General features: G+C 39.0%; 1 protein-coding gene across 6 annotated transcripts in view; it reads left to right on the top strand.

Annotated features, from left to right (window-relative positions):
• INPP4B (inositol polyphosphate-4-phosphatase type II B) overlaps positions 1-22945 on the top strand; it is a 738855-nt gene extending 715910 nt beyond the window's left edge. For 4 of the 6 annotated variants that reach the window (XM_026499399.4, XM_044384340.3, XM_026499398.4 and 1 more), the window contains one exon: positions 15806-17191. In XM_026499399.4, coding sequence (XP_026355184.1) covers positions 15806-15980 — 175 coding nt within the window. In that variant the 3' untranslated portion in view covers positions 15981-17191. Of the gene's footprint in view, positions 1-15805; positions 17192-17234 lie in introns of those variants that run through there. The other 2 variants (XM_057310095.1, XM_057310094.1) reach the window with 2 other exon arrangements.
• Positions 22946-23311: the final 366 nt, after the last annotated feature.

Raw genomic sequence — 23311 nt, 5'->3', positions numbered from 1 at the left:
AGAATTACTGTATACTATGTTTGACAGCATCTGCTGAGAATTTTTTAAAAACCGATACTTTATACAATTGTAGGAATGTATAGGCTAATAATCTGTAATTTGGTTTTTAATCAACCATTTACTTTTTATTAATCATTCTCAATGGGAAGTATTTTAAGATAGAGTAACATCTAATCCCTGATTTACTAGAATGGAATCCATTAAGACACAGTCCTCTAAAACAAAAGGATAGGTGTCCTGATAAATTTTGGCTTCATACTTGCATGTAGGAATCTTAGGTCACTACTAGATTAACTTTATTTACACAAAATCAGTTCTTCGTACTCCCCTACACAATTTCTTGGAAGCTAGTTTTCAAGGAACTACTGACTTTTATTTAGAAAAACTAAATATTTCGGCCATGTGGTTTAAGAGCTCAACACCACCACCTGACGAAAACTCGTAAAATCAGCTCTTTAAATCAATGGCACTTCACATGGCTGTGACCTATGGACCTTTGCTGATTGATTGTGGTTTGGAGTAATGAGGTCTGGCATCTAGATTGTCTTCCAGATTTCTTGGCACTTTGTCTTTTAATGAATCTCGCCAATTATCATTTCTAATTTTGGTCATAAAATTAATTCCTGCCTATTGATATATTCCTTTCTGGAAAAAATATGTGGATTGTCTACCACAGAACCACAAAACTCCTAATTTAGCCAAGTGCAGCTGTCATACCAGGTCTTGAGTATCAATCATAGCTCATGGTTGGGTTTTCTTGCTTGTGTTTCTTCATCTTATGTTTTTCCTTCAGAAGTTGTTATACACAATATATACCTCTTGATGTGGTCTCAGCTGTTGCTGTTGCTATTCAGTCCCCTATTTTCCTCCTGTCCCTTCCTTTTGACTCCTGATCCAGCAGACCACTTAAGCTGTTTGGCTGTGTGTCATGGATAACTGCCTCCTCAAAGCCAGTCATGTAAATAACAGTCTTATTTATGTTAGACAGTGTCTCTCAAACCTGAATCCTGCATTGACCTCCTTAAGAAGAAATAATTATTGCATACCTTCCTTTCTGACATAAACTGTTTTTCGTATAATTTTACTTCTATATGCCCAAACACAAGACCAGGTAGAAACCCCCTATGCCTTCAGCTCTGATACAACTATAAATCAAAACAAATGGACAAATCACATAAAACAAGACCAGCAAAACTGAGTTAACTCAGTTCATTTATTATGATGTGATACTATTTACCTGAAGTTAAATTGCATATGACAACAGTTTTTAGGTTGCCTGTGTTTTTCTGCGCTGTATGATACACTCCTGCCATGACTTTTTTTTCAACTATTGTAAAACCTTTTTGGTAACATGTCCCATTACTTCAGTTTGCTGTCACTTAGCTCCAAAGCTTCATGAGTGCATTAAGGTAATTTCTGTTGTTCTCTCACTATCCACGATGATAGCGTCTAATAGTTAGGGCCAACGTAGTCATAAACAATTAGGCAAGTCTTAATTACTTGTCTGTTGACTGGAGCTCTGCCATTTCTTCCCCCCAACGTGTCTTTTGGCTTTGACAAGTTCTCTCTGTCGTGCTGATCCTGTCTTATTTGCCTCACACCTTAATTATTTCAATATCTTCTTCACTGGCTTTTCTGCTTTCAGTCTTTCTACTTCCAGTCTACGCTGCAGAGTATCTTTTTTCTTCTTTTCTTTTTTTTTTTTTTAAGTAAGCTGCACACTACCCAGCATGGAGCCCAACACAGGGCTTGAACTCACAACCCTGAGATCAAGACCTGAGCTGAGATCAAGAGTCAGATGCTTAACTGAACTAAGCCACCAGGCGCCCCTGCCCCTGCTGCCGCCCCACAAAGTATTTTTAAACTGATCTTTCTAAAACCCAAGTATATTATGTAGAATTGTATCATCTTGTTGTGTCATTTCAGCTCCTTATGAGACCATTCCCTGTTTCTCCTACCCATCCTCCCCCACTTCTCTCATGTAAATACACACTGCTACATGCTTATTCAACAAACACGTAACAGCACACAAACGTACCAAGAACCACGTATCCTTGCTTCTGTTTTCTTTTTCTTTATTTTTAATACTGCACTTTTTAACCCACCCTCCCTCCACCTAAGTCCTTCTGGGACAATAGGCATAGACCAGAGCTATTCTGGGCACGCTGGGAAGTGTGGTCACCCTAAGCCTAAGATCACACTGAAAACTCTTTAGATTCGAAAACTTTATTTCATTTACTGCAAATGCTACATCTCTTTCTCTAATTATTCTGAGTATTTTGAGGTGTCCTGTGTAGATTGTAATGCCACATATGCAGATACTCTGATCTCCGTAGTTTCTTGCCCAATGCAGAATGTAGAAAAGAAAGGATAACAATTATTAAGAGCACAGACTTAGGAGTCTGAAGGAATGATATTCAAATTCTATCTCTACCTCCTATTGCTGATGTAAGCTTGGATATTTCTGAGTTTTCCCTTTTGCAAAATGGATCTTTGTACTTCCCTCACAGTAGTAGTATGAAGGTTGAAGATCATTCGGGTGAGGTGATGGCATTTGGTAAAATAATTAGTATTTGATAAATGGTAACTTTTATCACTAACATTCTATGAGCTTAGCTGATGATTTTATGAATCAATGTTATATGAACCCATTCATTACTTTTCTTTTTTTCCTGGAATTCTCAGCAGTTTGTAAGTTGGAGCAATAACAACGATAGTGATAGATCGAGAAAGGCTAATTCCACACCATAATTGTCTAGAAAACGGAACTAAAATTCCACAGGGATTGCTGAGGAACAGAGAGAATAGGATGAGTCATATGCATGGTATTCGGCTCCACTTCTTCTCAACCCCGAGAATATTTCCACATAGGAATGTGCTGGACACCATGTCCTCACAATGTATAAAATCTGAAGAGTAAGAAAATGGCTCTTTCCTCTCTGTTAGGGATGGGCCCCGAGAGGAAGTTCTGTTGCATTGTACGAGAGCTGAAGAATATCATCAATCTAATTGTTCTGTGTGCTATCCCAGCTCTACACCCCATGGACTACTAATGAGATCTTTGTCTTCCTCTGGAGACCTCAGCTTTCTCATCTGAAAAATGAAGGGCTTGGACCAGGTGATCTCTAAGGTCCCTTTAGGCTCCCAACAATCTGAGCTGAGGAAAAGCTTTAAGCAAATTAGAGGGACCCTAAATGAGACAGAAATAGGGGGAAAATAGCCTTTTTCTAAGGTTTGTGTCTTTGTGTCTTACTCAGTTGAACAGAAGAGAGTCGATACAGAATGTGATTTCTGACTGGAGTGCAACAAAGCATGAACCAAATGGATAGAAAAAAAGGCCGTTGTGTCCCAGGAATTCTCTTGATTCCACTACAATGAAACTACTGACACATTTTTTATTTTAATCAAAAAAGTTAACTGTAAGCAATTACCACAGTTGACTCTGAGTGATATTTTGTACTCTCCCAGATAACCTTCTAGTTGGCAAACCACACAGCCGTTTCAAGAATTTTGTAGAAAATTGTTGCAAGTGTCAGAACTGATGAGTCCTTAGACTCAGCCTGATTATCTGTGTCGGTATAGTTACAAAAGGGGACAGAGAAGGGGAAAAAATGTGTCCAAGATAAAATACTCTCTCCTGGGTCTTATGATTTATAATTGCTACCTCTGTCTATAATTCATATAAGGCAGCTTCCCCAGGATGTCGATTCACCCCACCCCCTGTCTTTCAGATATGGTCTCTCATTCATTTGTATTTCTTTTGCTTGACTCCAGACCCTTATAACTCTTCACCCAGACCACTGCCGGAGTCTCTTAATTGTTCTTTTTTCTCCAGTCCCTTGCCTTCCGGTCTACTTCCCGAGGTTCAGCACTGATCATGTCACTTCCCACTGCATGGAGAGTGATGCCAAAAAATTTTTAGCCTGAAGTTTAGGGGCCTCTGTCATTTCAGGATCAATTAACTTTTCCTACATCATTGCCCCCTCCTCTTTTCTAAACCTCTTAGGCTGTAGTCAGTCCATGCTATTCAAGGCACAAAGTCAGTACTTAAAAGAGTATTTAATTAATTAATAAATAAATAAATAAACAAACAAACGAATGTTTTTGAGTTTTTAACCCAGCATTCCCTCAATTTATTTCATCACAGATATCTTGGAAAATGTTATTTTCATGGAGTTGTGTTCTATATCCTTAGAGGGGCTGAGGGGTAGAGATCAAAAAGGGAAATTAATCAAGATCCAAGTCAAGTTTCCCCTAAAACCTTATTATATTGAGACAATATCATTTTTAAAAAGGAAAAGAAATACTCAGCATTAAACAGAAAAACAGGAGGAAGTAATCCTCTGGTCAGTACAAAACTTTTTTTTTTTTTTTAGATTTTATTTATTTATTTATTTATTTAGAACATGAGGTGGGGGCAGTGAGGGAGGGAGAAAGAGAATCTCAAGCAGAATCCACGCTGAACATGGAGATGGACACTGAGCTCGACCTCACCTCCCCGAGACCATGACCTGAGTCGAAATCAAGAGTCGGACACTCAACCAACTGAGCCACCCAGGCTCGCCTTTTAAGATCATTTGTCAACCCTGAATAAATTGTGAAGTTCTAGGAAGCCATTTAGAAGGCTTTCCCAATGACCAGAATCAGGAGTCATACTCCAGATAACTAAAGGTCATTAACAGTATTAGATTTTTAAAAAGAAGGAGAATAATGCATTCTAGCATAGTCATACCAATAGTCATTTGTATGGATAAAATGCTTCAAATTGGTAGTATTTATATTTACACAGTCATTGAGAGGCTTCCGTCCACATGACCTTATGAAGAAAGAGTCCGTTGAGAAGAAATATATGCTGTTTTGAAATTTGTATGTGAATGTAAAGTGTAAACCCTTGTGACCAAATGACATCGAGCTTCAAAAGTACATGCAAAGATGCTACTCCAAACACATGATCAGTAGCATAGGTGTTCCAATTTATTATGACATTGATTGTTCAGTGATTAGAAATTTCATCTTCGGGGCGCCTGGGTGGCTCAGTCGTTGAGCGTCTGCCTTCGGCTCAGGGCGTGATCCCGGCGTTCTGGGATCGAGTCCCACATCGGGCTCCTCCGCTGAGAGCCTGCTTCTTCCTCTCCTACTCCCCCTGCTGTGTTCCCTCTCTCACTGGCTGTCTCTGTCAAATAAATAAATAGGGTCTTTAAAAAAAAAAAAAAAAAAAAAGAAATTTCATCTTCGCTTTATTTGCTTGCTTAATCACTGAGAATATATTGCAAAAAATTCTGATTGTTTCACAAAATGGAAAGAGACAGAGCTTCTAATTTGGTTACTTCCCCCACATTCCCCTCCTCTGGCACGTGGACAACTGTATCTTCAGTTCCACATTCAGATGAATCAGGGAATGCTTTGAGGCTAGTGGACCCCAACTTAGTAAGGACTTTTTTGGGGGACTTTTTGATAAACAATGAAAGCTCCTATTTTGTGGCTAGTCCACAACCCGTAAATATCTATTTTTTTTCTTAAAAAGATAGCCAACTATCCCGTATTCTTGAATCTTCCCTATTTCTTTTTTCCTGTGTGCCTCCAAGCATACCTGCTTCACAAATCCCAAAGCAGTTTCATTAACCATATTGACTCTTTGAGACTCTGTGCTGACTCCCTTCTTCCTTTCACTGTCAAGGCTCTGGACATAGTATTTGCAATAGAATAGAATGCTGCCTTCCATGCTTCACTACTCATTCATTCGTTGTTTGTAAACTAATTTCTGCTCTGAAAATTCTACTGAAAGTCAAAGACTACAAGCCACATAATCATTGAATCCAGTGACCTGTGTTTACTTTGCAGCCTCCTTGCTCCTGCTGGAGCATTTGACTCATTGATTACACCTTTTTTTCCCCTTTGAATCTGCGACTGTTTTCTATGTCACTGGCAACTCTGCCTCCTTTCTCATGGGCCTTTCAAATGCAGTCATTCCCCAGAGTTTTGTTCTCAGTTCTTATCTCTACTCATCATATATTCTCCACATGGGTGACTTTATCAAATTAGCCCATGTTTTGCAGGAAACTTCCAAACTTAGAGTATAGAACTATAGAATCTAGATACTGTCTAGATCTGTCTTTCATGATACGTATTTAACAAAGTCTTGCATCAAATATAGCATATTTAAGTAGAATGCATTTTCCCCTAAAACCTTAATTTTTTAACTCTTCCTCTCCTTGATCTTTCCTTAGCTAAACTCTTAACATATACTCTGTTTTTCAAATTATTTCTATTTTAGAATCTGTACTCCTCACCTTTCCTCTTCATTCCCAAGTCCAAGCAGTCATCGTTTCTCCCCTTGACTATTCTAATGGCCTCCCAGCTGGGCTCCTCCTTGTCTCTAGTTTATCCCATCTCTGCTGCAGTCCTGGCTCAAGCCATCCTTCTACTGCTGCCTGTGCTACAACACATAGCTAATCTCACCACTCTGCTGCTCGGGAGCCCACCCACCTTCTAGAGAATAAGGTCTACGTTTTTGCTGTCAATCACAAACATTTGTGAAATAACCCCATCTTTTTTAAAAACACTGTAGCTGAATTTCTTACTGCAATTTAGTTGTTTATTTTAGCAAATGCCTAAAATAAGTAAGCAACAAAAAAGAAATTAATCTTCTTTTAAATTCAGTTTCCCTGCCTTTATTGATTTCCTTGCTGCCCCATTATTATAACCAAAGCAGACTGTGAGTCATTCCCTTGCACCTGGCATTCTCATTTTCATGCCTTTTCTTGTTATTTACATTCACCTAACCTCACCTAATTTCTAGCCATGAAATTCCATTCAGCCTTCACTGTCCATCACAAAAGTCTGTTTCTCTAAGACATTGTCCCTGACTTTTGGATCTCTGTAGCAGAGACTAATGATAATATATGTAAACTATTTTTAGTTACACCTTGAGGTTATTCTTCCTTGGTGTATTTCATAATTTATATTCTGCCTTTTTCAAAGTTATGTAAGGATTATTGGTTTTAGCCATGTACTTGTATCCAAAAACTAAATTCTAAGATTCTCAAATGTATCTTACTCTCCTTCGTAGGATTTTCACAAGCCTTCACTTCTAAGAGTTGGTAACATAAATTGTAGCATTATACTGTTACACTGTTTGTATGGGATCATGAGACTAAAGGGAAAGTCGGGAAATAAAGATGGGGAAAGGACTGGAAGGTGGGAAAAGAGAGAGAACCTGTCCTTCTAGAGAAGATGACGAGGACTCTAACAGTGCCGGGGGCAAAAACTTAACGGATTCTTTTGGAGGGTCCTGTTCAAAGAGTGGGCTAAAGTGAATGTTCGGGAATGCAGGACACTAGGAATGGTGGTGTCTGATGTTGAGCTGGTTCATACTAAACTTGGTCCATTTCAAAGGCAGCAAGGAAGACCAAAAGCAGGATGCCAGCTCTGAGAAAGGTTGACAGCATTTCTTCAGCTGACCGTGATACCATGGCACTGGTGGTGGTGGGAGGGGATCCAAACCTGGGAAACCGAGCAGAGTGTGGAGCAAAAGGATGTAGCTGAACTTCGTCCTCGAGATTCAGGAGCTTCAGTCTTAGGGCTGAGCCGTGGGAAGTACTTCCACCCCTCTGCAGCTGGTTAAGCGGCACTGCTATTTTGACAAGCTGTGGGCAGCTGGGATGCAGCTGGATTTTCATTCCATAACACTTCTCCAGGAAATGTTTTGGGAAAGCAACTAGAAGAGTGCATTGGTTTTGCTTTGCCTAAATGGATGCACCAGGATTTAGTGAAACTTCATAGCGGGGTCAGAGCAGTGAAGGCAGGAAAACTGCTTCTGTTAGTACAAGGGCAAGGTCATGGTGGATCGGTCAGGCTCTGCAGTGAAGATGGTGTGAATGGGTCTCACCGGTTGATGGATGGATGGGGGCGTTTTACAGACTGTAGAAGAATCTGGGAGATCTGAGATGCTTAATGTGAATGTCTAAGCGTAGTGAGCATCCTTCCCCGTGCTGGGAAGGAAGAGAGGAGCTGGTCTGGAATGGTGGCGGAAGAGGTGGACTCAAGATTTAGCCTTGAAACCATCAGAGGCAAAACTTTTCCTCTACTTTCTTAGAGTCTCCGGCTGGCCCGAGAATTAAATTGCCCTAAGTCAAACAGGAGAAAAGCATATAGATTTTGCATGTACGTGGAAATCCTTACCAAAAAATGAAGACCCGAAGAAGTGTCAAAACCTAAATGTTTTTATACTAGGCTGAACAAAGAGAGGAGACTGTGGAAAAGAAACTAATATATTTGGATGGGGGTGGGGAGTTAAAGGCAGGTAAGTGATTTCACTTCGGCCTGTTGCACAGAATTCTCTCTATAGAGAGAATTGAGCATTGACTCCCCATCCTGGCAATAAGAATGTTTGCTTCTCCTTGCCCCAAGTGAAGGGCACCTTTCACATGGGAGTTTTATTTCTGTTCTCGGAAAGAAGAGAAGAGGTCAGAGCACCCCTCTCGCACATGCTGTTTTTTAAATGCCTTCAGTTCAAAGCAATCCTTTTGCCAATGTGGCATCACCCTTTATTACCTTAAAATGTCTGTGAGGCGTCCCAGTGGAGATGCACTCTATGTGTCTGTAATTCAGAAGAGAGAGAGATTTCAGAATCGTCAGCACAACATGATGTTATAGTCGAGGGACTGGCTGAAATCCCATAGGAAACCTATGTGTAGTGTAGGAAAGTAAAGCACACTGTCCTAAATCTTGGGGCACCTCAACATTGGTGAGAAGGAGAAGAGAAAGAGCTGGAACTAAGCTGCAGCACGTCTGCTCGAGGTACTCACTGTCTGCACAAAGACTGAAATTTAGCAAGGGTGGAAAGACGGGATTTTGAATTTACTTATTTACTATGAAGAATGTGTAAATGCCTTTGCGTCATCTCACCATCATCTTATTGGATAGATGTTAACATTCCCTTTTAAATTAATAAATTAGAAATTTAACCAAATAGGTAAGAGAGAGCTGAACTGATTTGCTTTTCTTTTACGCAAGTCCTAGTATTTATCCATTGCCACTGATATCGGCTACATTGTCCAGGCTACTTTCAGAATAACATAGGCTATAACCTATCGGTATATGTGGACTTCGATTTTTATTTGAGAGCTAAAGGGCCACCCTGGAGTCTGGCCCCCAGCTGCACCAGGGAAGCTGGCTGGCAGGGGATTGACCTCATGATTCCCTGTCTAGTGCTTATCAAGAATGGAATCAGAAGTCTTATTTTGGGCATGTTAATGTTCTTAATATGGGGATGAAAATTATCTCGAATTATCTTAACTTGGGGATAAAAATTATCCTGAACTCCAGGAGAGTGTCAAACTAGAGCAGTGAGACAGTGGGTGTTTATATTTTTAAGTACCAAAGCAAAAAGCACATTACAGAATGTTTTTTAAGGACTGGTTTCCTTTCTTCTGTTACTTTGAAACATTTAGACGAAGTCATCTCGTTGGCACTCCCGTATGAAGAGAAGCTGGTTACGTTGCATGGGAAATAGAAAATGAGTTATGGGTATATGTCTACATCTATGGACTTATTTTTTTGTAGAATTTCCTTATTTATCTGCCCACTAAGGTACATAAGATGTAATGCGTTTTTGTTTTGTTTCTTTTAAAGAAATTTCTTTAAACAAGAGTCATTCTCCATTTCGGTTCCTGTCCAGCCAGGCTGATGGAAAGTCAGTCTCTATTATTTTGAGCTTTCCTCTTGTCACAGGTCTTATCTTGCACTGAAACCTCTAGAAGTCTTGTCTGAATCAGTCATTAGCCACTGATGTGCCCATTTCCTATTCATTGCGGTAACTTCATGCCCCTTTATTTCGTTGCATCCAAGCCAAACTCAAGACAAGGGAATCTTTGGCAAGACCAGTGACTGAGGACTGAGGGCCAGCTACCCTGGCTGCATCCAGCCTCCTCCCCCTCTGGTGGTCCTTTGTCCCCAGGCACCCATGCAGAACAATGCATAAGGCTTCACCCTGCCCCCAACACCCCCACACCAAACTTTGTCCTTCTGTCTTCTTCCCAGTTAATGCTCTCTGTCTTTATGTGTCTTTCTCTCCCTTCCCTTTCCTTCTCCCTCTCCCTCTCTTTTCTCTCCCCACCCTCAGAGATCCTTTTCCCCCCTCATTGGCCACCTCACATTTTCTCTGCCATGAGATTAACAAAGGGTGGATGTATTTAGTTCGGGTAGCTCTCGCTTTCAGCACTGCTGAAAGCCCTGGGACACATGCTTTATTCTACAGCCTAAAATATAAGGGAACACAAAATAATACCTCAAAAACTATTTTACTACTGTCTTACATACATTTAAATACAGTGATCACATTGCATATTAGTCTTCTCTTAACCAAATAAAATTAACCTTAAACACCTCCTCATAAGCTTTTTTCTTCAGTCCTTTAATCATTTATGATATTTCTTTCTGGACCTCATCCAAATATTCTTCTTTCTAAAATTCTGAGATCAAAACTGGAATCAGTTCTCTGATAATTATGTGATGGAAGCAATTATACTTTCAACTCATTATGTCTCTCTTCCTCCTTTCTTTTTTCTTTAAATTTATACACACACACACACACACACACACACACACACACACCATATATATTTGGATTAAGGACTGGGTGGCTCAGTCGGTTAAGCACCCAACTTTTGATTTCAGCTCAGATTTTGATCTCAGGGTCATGAGTCCTAAGCCCCTGAAAATTAATATAAAACATTTAAACTTGATACCAAGCCACTTTCCTATCTTTTCTTGACTTGTTTTTCTGAGCATATGTACTTTCTGTCTCCTCAAAGCAATGTTCAGATACTATCTGATGGTGTCACTACTTGGAGCCTTGCTTCTTCTGACAAGAGGATAGTCCCATTTTCTGGGTACTTTATAAAACTAAGAGAATGAAACGGAAGGAGAGTACAAAAAGTAATACCCGGGAGAAGTTAAATCAAAAAGTTCGAATAAGTCACATTTCTTTTTCTTTTTTTTTTTTTAAATTCTGAAAATAGGTAAGAATGAGTAAGAACACCTTTAGAGACCAAACAGCATCAACATGCTTGGCATTCTTTGATTTCTGCTCCCTGCCTCAACTAGTTCTGACTGAACTGTCACCTCTTCTATTAGTAGAAAAAAAAATATGCATCTCTGGAGGACTACAGTTGTGTTTGAATAGAATCAAAGAATCACAGAAAGGTAGAGATGAAAGTAATTTTAGAAGTCACTTAATCTAATGTAACAACTAGCAAGAAATCACACTTGCCAGCTTCAGAGAGAGCAAGAAACCCTGTGCTTGAAGGAGCCCGGTCATTAAGTGGGAGGAATATGGTTTTTTCACTAGCCAGACAGGGATAAAAATCCCCTATCTGCCACTTGAACGAGTTTTGTGACCCTTTTGGGCCCTTGGAGATAATAACGCCGACCAGTGTGGCTGTTTGTAAGAAACGAACAAGGCAACACCTACAGAGCTATTTTCACAGAGTAGGACATGATGCATGGGAGATCTTTTTCTTTACTTCCGACACACTCTTTTTGCTTCCCAAGGTAGCCCAGACTTTCCACTAGAGAAACTTTGACTCTGAAATCAACCTCTTGATTTTTCCTCTTCTCTAAGCCAGTGAAGTGCTTCTGATTCTCAACGTCTTCTGTCTTCGTCTTCTCTGATATGTCGGGCTCCCAAGCTCGCTGTCACGTCCTGGTTATGAGGCTCTGGTATCCTCTAGTTCATAGCAGTCCCCCTCCCCCCAAAACATGGCCCGCCTGGAAATGTGTGCAGTGTCCTATGGGGAGGACTCCGCTTCCTTTGGGGGTGTGTTTTGCCTAATACTACTCTCTTTTATACCAAACTTGTCCGCAATGATTAGAAACACTCTATGACCCAGATATTCAAAGCAGTGAAAAAGTCTTACATCTTCTGAGTAACTTCTTCATTTAGGGGCTTTTCCTAGAATCTACATGATATATTTTGAATTAGATTCTGAAATCCAGTTGGAATGAAAAAAACCATCTTAAATGTGGCCACAAAGGCTAATCTTGCTTCTAGGTCACTGGAAATTACCCCACCTTTGACATTGTCTTATTAAAGTTGTCCCTGTATTTAAATAGTTGTACAGTTTATTAAAAGTCCTGGAAATATACTTTCAGTGTTCTAATTATAAATTAAATTTTTGGAAAGCTTTGATAGATAATTTGACATTTAAGAGTATTTTGAGTTTTAAATTTCATGGGCATTGATCTAAACGGAAAACAAGAAGCCTTCCTCCCCATTATTTTATCAGAGTGCCACATAAGCAAACTGTGAAGCAGGCTAACTACATTCTCAGGATCCTTTCCTTGCAATTGCTGTTGTAAAGCGTCAGCACAGCCTTCAGATTTAGTTTCTCATCTATAAAATGTGCAGTTCCACTTGAAGATTTTTTTAAAGTCACTTTTACATCTGAGAATCTATGATTTTGTGATTTCTGTACGAATCTCAAAGTTCTTATTGATACGAGACCTACGTTATATTCATTTTCACACAGATCAGCCAGTTTAAAATCTGAGACAATCCAGCAATCTAGGGCTTGAAACATGGTGTTCTATTAAGATTGATTTACTGGATGATTGTGGAGTCAAAGAAATCTCTAAAATATTGGCTCTAAAATCTTAGCTCATAATTTCAAGATGGGGCACCCACAACCCTAAACTTGGATGTAATTCAATGTGAAATGGTCTCATTTTAGCATGGGAGGAAATCAGCTTTCTGGTCAGAAGGAAATATTTTTAAATTTAGTTTTAATTGGGAATTTTCCTTTGGGGGCACTGGAAGAGCTCTAATGGTTAAAGGACTAAAATAGCAAGTAGCAAAACTCTTCCGGTATGATTACCCAGCAGGGGAAGATAGGAAGAATCTCACTTTTGTTTTTAGCGGTCTGGGTGGTGGAGAGGATACCTGCAGGGGGACTTGGGATCTACCATACAGCCGTAGTCACCCACAGAAAAGAGGGAGAAATACGCAAATGTCATCAAGTCATGCACATTGGGTTTTATTTAAGGAAATGTCTCCTCATGTAGCAATGATGTATCTAAACGTGAGACATTTCTTTTGACTTGTTTTTAAGTGATTGCTTTGACAGGTCTGTAAAGAAAAAAAAATAATTTCTATCCTGCAGTTTCAGTAACTGCCCTTATATAACTGATCGTGTCACATTTTCAATGGAGGCAACATTGTGATTTGCTTCCATGGTGATCTACCAATGACGGCTAAAACGAGCGACTCTGGATGGTCAGGGCACCTTGCAAGGTGGCCACTAATTAGTTATTTTTCATCATCTGCTGGTGAGGAAATTACTAATATCATTACTTAACACATCCTTTGCAGTTTATGCTTGCAGAGTGCTTAAAAATTCATTTGTGGTTACGAGGAAATGACCAGTTGTGCTTTTCTTAGTGGAAAGAAGGAAACAGCCCCCAGAGCACCTGTGCCCACGTTACGACTTAGTTGGGGGCCTTGAGCCTAGAGCTTGGCGGCAGCCACCTGGGCCATGTGGCTTTCAATTCTAGCTGAATAATGGAATTATTCTGTGTGAGGCATTTTTAATGTATTATTTTAATCTCCAGAGAAAGAAGTCAGTAAACAATAAAGTAATTCAATTATGAAACTATCCTTCCAGAAACAAAACAAAACAAAACACCACAACCTTTTAATTTAGTAATTTTCACTTCTAAGGCATATTCAGCAAATAGACTGGAAAATGTGAAACGTGCTCTGGCAGTTATTTAAAAAACAACAACAACCCCATCTAGTATAAATTAGTCCCCTATATTTGGATTAAGGACTGTCATAAAATCCTTTCAGCTTATTTTTTGGCCAGTAGTAGAGTCCTCAGCCAGAGCCTATCTGCAGGTGACCCCAGTGGGAGAGAGTATTTCTGTACTATTATAGTGATAGATAGTGGTTAATAGTTAGCCAAAATTTGTAATCAGAATATAATATTTATAACATGATTGATAGAAAGATGAGAGAAAGTGGGGTTGATTTAGGAGACTAGACTTCTCTCCTAACAAGGAACATTGGAGAGGCAACGAGGTTTCAACGAAGTTAAGATTTGCTACAGATAACTTTCACCTTAAAACTGGACAGGAGGGAATGTTGGTGACACTAGAGAAATAATATTGGGCAAGGAAGCTTTTCTTAGTCACAAAAGTATCAATCCTTTAAATCCTTCTGCATATTTCCTACCTAATGTGCCGTAGAATGTTGAACAAGTAACCAGGTCACTCATACAGTTGACAGTAGGAATAATGCAAGTCCAGAATCACTCTCCTTTTGCTCAATAAAGCATTCGTTTTATTCAGATAAGCTGCTATTTCACATTGTCACGGGCTCCATAGTCCTTAGGTCTTACCAAAGAAGAAGGAAGCGTCAGAGCACAGCACACAACATGATTGATTTGACGCTTTAAACTAAGTCAGATAGATGTTCAAAGTAATTACGACCACTGCTGCCCATTGTGGCCAGTGATGTGGTCCAGTACCTCATCAAGAATGTCTTTAGGGCACCGGGGTGGCTCAGTCGGTTAAGCATCTGCCTTCAGCTCAGGTCATGGTCCCAGGGTCCTGGGATCGAGCCCTGTGTCAGGCTCCCTGCTCAGCAAGGAGTCTCCTCTCGCTCCCACTCATTCTCTCAATCTCTCTCTCTCTCTCTCTGTGTCTCTCAAATAAGTAAATAAAAATAAAAAAAAAATGTCTTTGTAGGAGATTTTCAGGGGCTGCAAAGCGTTATAAGGGGGCTATGGAAGCTAAGGGGATTGTTCACACTGCAGTCTTCCTAAGACTGAGTAAATCACCAGTTTTCTGCTTCAAGACCTGGAGGAGCTCGTAAAGATCGAACCACCCCTGGACACCTGAGTGTGATAGAAATTCTGAAAACTCTGAATACTGATGAAATATAACACAGAATTTTTATTTTCAACTTATATCAGTGTGGCATATTTCAGACTTGCCGCACTTGGAGCTGCTTTTAAGCCCAATTACAAATGCCCATCTTTCACTCACACAGAAAACCTTTTCTTTTCTGAACAGACATTCTGCAAACATGGATCTCTTTTAAGTTCAGGAGTCCCTTGGAGATAGATTTGGCATCATCTAAGTAAGATGAGCAGCAGAAAACATAGTTTATGAACTGAACTAACAGAAGGGTGCTGAGTCGGGTTTTCAACGAGTCATATGGCTGGCAAGGATGACATGTCAGATGTTTCATTCATTTTGAATACCAGGCCATTTCCGCAAATCATTTTTATAACGTTAAATGCATTATGTAGGTATAGTAACAATAGATGGTGTGTTTAAATGTGCCAGACATGTCCGTTTGCTTCACTACACACTGCGTTTCTCATTTCATTTTCCCAAGATGTATTCATCACATTATTTTTTACGGGTTGATCCATAGTTGAGTTTTATTCATGTAGTCTTGTCAATTGGTGCTGTTATGCTCATGTGATCGAGTCTTCCTGATACATACACATCCAGCCCATGTGAATACCACCTCAGTGTCTCTCTCTTCCTCCTTGCATAAAAAGCAAAAGGAATCTTGTTTTTTTTTTTTTTTTTTTAATGCATTTGTCAATGTAGTCCAGTAAGAAAAAATGCACAGGACACATTCGGGGCTGGTTAGCATAAAAACTCCATCTGAAACAGCTGTATTATATAACATAATGTGTTGTATTGCAGGATATTTAAGGTTGAGTTTCTTTCCTGTGTGAATGCTGTACTCTTTTCTTTTCTCCCCTGACTCCCCCCTCCCCCTGTTTAACAGCAGACAAACCCAGGGAGCACTGAATGAATCCGATGATCCCGAAACAGGCTGTCTAACTGATAACAAGCCAACTTCTCGACACTTCTATCCTGTCGCCTTGCTGCTTGTCAGCTCACACCTGCTAGTTGTGTGGCTTATTTTAAGTCTTGCATTACTATTAGCCAAATACCAATAATTTTATGTTGTATTCCTTTCTTTTCTACAAATGACAATGGACTTTAAATTATGGGGGGCGATGCTGTAATATTTCTACATTTTCAGATTCACAGAATTTAAAAAAAACAACCACCAAATGTTCGAATTGTAAGTGTTTTGTTTGTTTTTCCTAAAATCTGAAAAAAGAAGTACTATGCATTAAGGGAATTATTTTGCTCTTTTGTTCATGGAAAAGTGTTTCCCACTGTTAACTAGCTCAAAAGAATTTTTAAATTACTGTCTTTGGAATAAGACAAAGAACAGAATCCTGAAAGCTTGAAGTTCTGTACCTCCCGTTTCTCTTCCCATTCAATTTATCAAAAACGATTAAGAATGAATTGGCACAATGCACTGAAACCCTGAGACAAGTCTTAGAGACGTGGGAGGTTCCAGACTTTATTTCCACTGTGCTAATATCATTGTTGCTGTCAGCTGATAGAACCTTCTGTTTGATTCTTTAACCTGTGAGTTATGTTAGTTCTTGGCTTCAATTGACCCTTTTCTGTCAAGTAATTTTATGAAGAGAATGGCTATTTATGTTTTGTAATTAAATTAACCTGTTTGTAACTATTGTTTGGGTTGATTTGGCTCTCGGAGTACTTTTCTATTCTTTTTAACTAGGTCTTGTTTGTGTCTTACATGCCATTTTCAGCACCCGTGACTTTTGTACTGTCTGTGCACAAGCCCCTTTCCTTTATAAAGCGGAGACTTGGACCAGGCTGTTTGGAAAGCCATTCTTCTCTTCATTGCACAGCTAAAATAACGAAGTAAAATAGAGATGAAGATTTCCTTTAAAAATCTATAGGGCCAGACTTAATCAATTAAATGCCTTATTCCTAGAACCTGCATCCTTAGGGGTACATGTAGATTTTAATGTGTTTTAAAGAGACTGAGAAGTTAATTTGTGGAAAAGTTATTTAAAAAAAGGCAGATATATTTATGAAACTAAAGTGAAGCTGTATTGTGGAGCAAAGTATATTTAAAGAGTTTATTAAACCTTAAATATCTGTTAAGAGCAAAGAGACTTGAATCATCTCTTTCCGAGGGCAATAACGGTATTGGGCCTGGCCTAGGATTTAATTTTGTAAGATGTATCATCATTTGTGAAAAAAAAATGTAGAGTTGAATCTTTGTTATTTTTACTTGGACTGTTGCTGCAACTCTGCATTGAACAAATAAAGCATATTTATTTATTCTGTGTTTCATGAAGTTGTACTTTTTCCCCTTTCACCAGAGAAGGATGCCGCATAGAGAATGTACTGAAGAATGTCAGATGCAGAAAGTATGCTTTCAACATGCTACAGCTGATGGCTTTCCCCAAGTACTACCGACCTCCAGAGGGGACTTATGGAAAAGCTGACACCTAACTTTACCAACACGTAAATAAACAGGAACACAAACACGCTTCAGTCGGATAATCTCCACCCTTTTCACTTTTTTATCGTCCCGAATTTGTGGAGGGAGGTGATCAGGGATGTTTGCCCAAATCTTGGCATTATTTGAATTAGGTATTAGCCTATGACTCTGAATGCAATCCATTAAAAAAAATCTCAAGTCACATTGTGATTCTAGTTCTCAGCTTCAGCGCATTGGCGCTCACAGGCTGAGATCAGCTCAGAATGGGTACATTTGCTTCATGGAGTCCTTCAGCCAGGGGCGGGTTGCCATAGGGGAATCATGGAGGGGCGCTTGACCTCCAAAGGGAAGACAGGAGAGGGGAAAGGGGAGGGAGACCCAGACACGTTAGTTCACAGCCACTGTCACGTGTGACCTTAGAGCCCATTTGTGGGATTTGGAAAAATATTTTTTCAGTGAATTGAAATTCGGTAGCATCAACGCATGATCTTGACTGCAGAAGCGGGTTGCAGGTGTGCTTGTCACGACGGGGTTCCTCTGGGCGAGATGAGACTAGCCCTCCCGAACAGGTAGATGACAGTGTGAGCTGCACGGCGAGGAGACTTTTCCAGAATGTGGTATCTTTTCAAAACTCGGACTCGGGTCATATGACCCCATTACAGAAGTGGGGCTAGTGAAAGTTGAATAGTATAGTGGAAAAAACACGGCGAGGAACGGCAACGGCGAGGAAACGAAAGATCAGCAACCTGATGATGTCAAACGTGAAAACCCCCATCAGCCTGACCTTTATGTAGCCAAGTTCATAAGAATCAATAAACTGTCTTTGTGATGTTTTCCAGTAGTCATCTTGCGACAGAATATAGACGGTGGAAGTATGCATTGTCTGGCTTAGATGACTACGGGAGAATAAACATTTTAAGACATATGCAACCATAACTAATGATAAACTGAAGCAATTATTTGTTAACCTGAATTTGAAATGTACTCACAGGAAAATCACACCATAGGTTTTCCAAAAGTTCCAAATTAGAAAGTGCTTTAGAGATCATCTTGTCTAAGGCCGTTATAAATGGACAAATTAAAGCACAAGGAAGATATGCCCCCCCCCATCATCCAGCTAGATCATTTTAGAACCATGATTACAATCTCTTCTTACCTTCCTAGCCTGTGGCTTGTCTATTCTCCAAATTGCCGTGCGAAAAAGATATGAAAATTGTGGGAGGACATGTGAGTTAGTTAAATAGAAATTGTCATTTATTGCCAGAATTGAACCTTGGAGTATAATGGTCTGAATGAATGAAACCTGTTTTCTCCAGATGTGAAGAGTTTTTTCTTTTTCCTCACTCGTTGGAAGAGTGTGCTATCCAGAGCATAAATCTCCCCTTGGAAATGCTGGAGGGCTGTTCCGTAGACATCTCCTGGCTGTGACCGCATTCAGTGGATGGTATTATGGGGCTTTCCAGAGCTAGTGTGACAGCTTCTTGGCTAAGATATGTGTTGAACTAAGGGCTCCAAACACATCTCCAGGTTCATATTGGGTTTTTCAGATTACTACAAATTTTAGATAACCGTTTGGGGCTTTTAATACTAGAATTTTCAATCCATTATTTTAGCTAGTGACTTGTGGGCGTTATATGTGAGGCCATCGACAGGTTTTTTAATAAAAAGATGCTATGTGCTAGAGAACTATTTACAGACCAAGGTTTTTGGTGTTCTCCCTTATGCTTCCTTCTCCATTTCAGTGATTAAATATAATTTTTGAATTGTTAAATTTTAATCGAAAACGGTAGGATTTGTGGTTATTTCCATGATCCCATTGGATTTAAGGTAAAGAGGTTGGGATGACAGAGGTTTCCTTGAGTAACAACGAAGCCTTATTCAGTATATCAAAGAGTGGTCTGTGTTCCAAGAGACCTTAAATGAAAATGTATCATCCTGTAAATACTCAGAAACAGTCATTTTTGTTTGTATTTTTAAAAATGAAAACTCTTGACTCAAATATGGAAAAAATGTTTATAACTAGAAAGCCAACAAGTAGGGTCTTCTATTTGGAGAAGATATCTCAAAGATTTTTTTTCTCTTTTTAGTAAGTACTGACAGAGAAGTCTCAAAGGCTAGAGCTTACTATAATACAAATGCATAGAAGATTTCTTTTATTATTAGCAGAGTCATCTGCCTTTCCCTATACAAAGCCTGTATCTATGCATACTTTTAAAAGTGGATTTAACCAAGAAAATTCACGTTTCATATCAACAGCAATACTGCTCCTTTTGTGAGAGATATTCCAAGTATTGCCGGAAATCCGCTTCACTTTTTCTTAAGTTATTATGATTTTCTAAATCAGAGAGCAAATGTTTAAAAGTTTTAAATCTCCTTTGTACAAACACAGCCAAGTCATGCTTTTCTTTCTCTATTTTTATTTAAAAGATACACCAGCAGGCCTATTTCAAGAGATCAGATTGAACCAGAAACTGAACCAAGAAAATGACATTTCCAAACAAGATAAAAAATTTTTTGGCTAAAATATGTTTCCCCTCCAATGTTAGCAAATGCACATATCAATTCTGTATAGGTATTTGCAGAGTTCTACAGAAAACATATTTAAAAACAAGGGAAGGTGAAATCTTGATTATGTTTAATCCAGTGGCAAAAGACCCAGAGCCTGAAAATATTCCACGAAACAGCAGAACATAAAAGTTTCAAATATTTGATTGAAGCAGACCCACATTTGGATGCATTCTTAATTTCTCGGGTGGTGGTTTTGGTTTTTTTTCCTTGTAAATATTGTCTTAGATTTTTTCTCTATCCTGCCAAAACAATCCTTTGGTGTTCGATCAGTCCAGTAATCCAGTGAGTCGGAGCCACCATGTGATCCTGCTGACAAATTGTCTAAAATGACCAACCAACTAATTAGAGCAGTATGCCATGTGACTAACCTCCAGTTCTTACTTTGTAAGACAAATCCCCTCTTACTTTCTGAAAAACTGTGTAGTCTTAAAAGCCAGCATCTCGATGGAAGATACTTCCCTTTTTTTCCCCTCAGCTACGTATGGTATTTTGCATAAAATAAGACTCAGGGTGGAAAAGGATCAGATCTGTATGGAGTAATGCTTTTCTTCCCAACAAATCAAGCCCCTCTTTATGTAAAGTATGACACAGGCCAAGGAGAAAGGATACCAGTGGTGCACTAGAACTGGCTCATGCAGACTCATGAGAACTGATCATTAAATTTTCAGGAGTTTTGTAAGCCAGTTGCTAAACACACCATCATGAAATATTAAATTATCAAAAGCAATTGAATAAATTTTATTAAAAACAAAGATAATAATCAAAATTTACCACTTCCTAATTATTTTCCTTCATTTTACTCTTTACCTGTGCTTCTGAGGTTGTTTATGTCCATTGTCCCTGCACAGTGGAAACATTGTATCATCACGTGCCCCTGTGCCTCTCTTCCTGACTCCACACCCAGGAACATCACGTGGGTAGCTTGAAATTGACCACAGTGGGAGTATTTACATGCAGAAATTACCGAATGCTGCAAACTGGGACTTTTAATTCCTGGAAAGCCAGTTGTTAAACATTTACCAGCACACAACCGAATGCCACCATTGCTTTTTTCTCCAGCAAATAACAAATAATTGGAAGCATTATAAAACTATTAATATGGTATTAAGTGCAATCAGACATCTTCAGATGGCTACAATTTTGTTTTGTTTTTTCCCCTTTTTAAAGACACCTGTTAGACTGTAAGTAACATTTGATGTTTATATGTTATTCATAATTAAATTATATAATCATACAGATGCATTTAAAAAATGTATCTCTCTTGATGTTCTGCAAGGGAAATCTCAGCAATGCAGCCTTAGTGTAAGCAATAACCACTCTGGGCTAAATTCAGAGAAATGTTAGCCTAATTAGAGTATCACTGAAAATGTGCTTCAGTACAAATTTTTAAGTTTATAATTTTAGCATTTGCTAAAAGCAGGAAAAACAGCAACATAACACTGTGTCCGGATTCTAGTAAGTATAGTTCCGTTGAAACCCACACTGTTAGATTAAGCAAATTAAACTCTGGCAGTATGCTGAAACACCACAGACGTTTTAGATGTTTGATTTCCAAGCAGGATGGCATATCAGTTGTCTAATTCAATATGCAGGGCACCTTTTGTAATCTTTAGGAAATAAATTCGCGTTTATCACAGATTTAAGAAATTGGCCTGAGAAAAACTGTGGTCAGCAGTTACGGAGGGAAGCGAGCATGTTGAACACAAAGCATCCTTAATAGCTGGAGGCTTTACAAATGACGCACCACTGAAGAGAATGCTGAGAGTTGTGTGGTTGATTGACAATTGCAGCGTGAACTGACGTTCTTTTAGCTCAGCTGCAGTCTGCGGAAGCTATGCTTTCCCCCCCATATTTATATTTTATTGCTTTGCAAATAAAGTCCCAATGTATTATATCCTTTGTTTCTTTGGCAGTTTTAAGCTAGAACTTTCTACCCAAACAGATGCAACCTATAGCAAAACTGTCTTTAAGAACCGGAAAATAAAATCAATGTTTAGATAAAATACGGTGGGCCAATTCGGTATGAAGTTAAGGTATGGAAATTTGGATTTTTACTTTCCAAGTCATGGTGCACATTAATCAGTCTTCGAATTGTATCTCTAAGCACGTAAGAGAGTCTAAAGCATTTCTGATGTCAAAGAAACAAAAGCCTATCTGGCTACTAGTAACAAGGAGGTCGGGGGAAAAATCATAAGGTGATATCAGCCAAAAATAATAATAAATTGTACATGCAATGAGCTTGTCTTCAGCTTGAATATCATAGATTATGTGAACATTTAGAATTACAAATCAAAAAAGGAAAACAAGGCTCACCGTGAAGTATGGTACCCAGAGAGAGTGAGTATCAAGAGAGAGAAGACCCAGCACAAGTGATGTTTCCTGATAAACCCGATCTTGTTTATCTTTTAGTAAATCGAGTTCTTTAGAATGATGTTGCACTTTCCTACTCATAGCATGATTATATCCACAAGCTTCCTAAAATCATTGAAATTACAGTCACAAAAGGCCCTAATCCAACAGTCCATCTTTAATGATCACTCGGTACGGTTTCGTTGCCTAGCAGGCAATATTGACCCACAAGATTGCTTTCTCATCTCCATAGGCCCTGTGATGCTTTTATAGCACTGTCAATATTTAAAAACGATTTCATGTCAAAGGACTTTCAGACTTTTCAAAGGCAGCCTCCACAGGTGTGTAATGACGCTCCCATTTCCCTGCACAAGTGTGTTCTTTGTACATATATACTTCTTGTGTGAATATTATTTTGTTTAACCTAACATCAAATTTTCAGATTCTTGTGGTACTTATCCGAAATGTTGGCATTTGTTTTCTTTTTATGTTAAGTATATATTCTAGACGAGCCAGTAATGTGTATTCCTAGGAAATGGGGCACAGATAGGTTAGATCATGTTATGTTGGCGTTTGAAGAAATATCATTTTATTTTGTTGTTCCATGTAAACCATATTCATTGTACACTGTGTGTATATTTTTGTTTAAATAAATGTGATTTTTATTTTTTATGTTTCTGCCTTTTTCTCCCTATCACACATTTGTTTTTTCATTTTCATCAGTGTAGCGATGTCTAAAAGTTAATTAAAGTAACAGAAGGGTAACCTAAATAATAGTTCAAAGAGAATGGACTAGTTTTCTGCTAGGCCACAATTACACAGCAAATTTTACATTGATGCTAGTTTAGTCTCGTGTTCACTAGCAGAATGCACCTTTCAGGGTTGCCATTCTGTAGGAACAAGGTCAACACAATTTAAAGAAGAGTTTAGGAACCAGATGTCAATGCTTCAACACGGGGCAAATCACTGATCTTTGTAGCCCAGATGCTGGTAGAGTCACTTGAGCACCTGAACGAACTTCTCCTTATAGACTGGTTG

The sequence above is a fragment of the Ursus arctos genome, unplaced genomic scaffold (assembly GCF_023065955.2).
Source record: "Ursus arctos isolate Adak ecotype North America unplaced genomic scaffold, UrsArc2.0 scaffold_11, whole genome shotgun sequence".
Taxonomy (NCBI): Eukaryota; Metazoa; Chordata; class Mammalia; order Carnivora; family Ursidae; genus Ursus; species Ursus arctos.
This window is presented reverse-complemented; position numbering and strand designations above follow the sequence as displayed.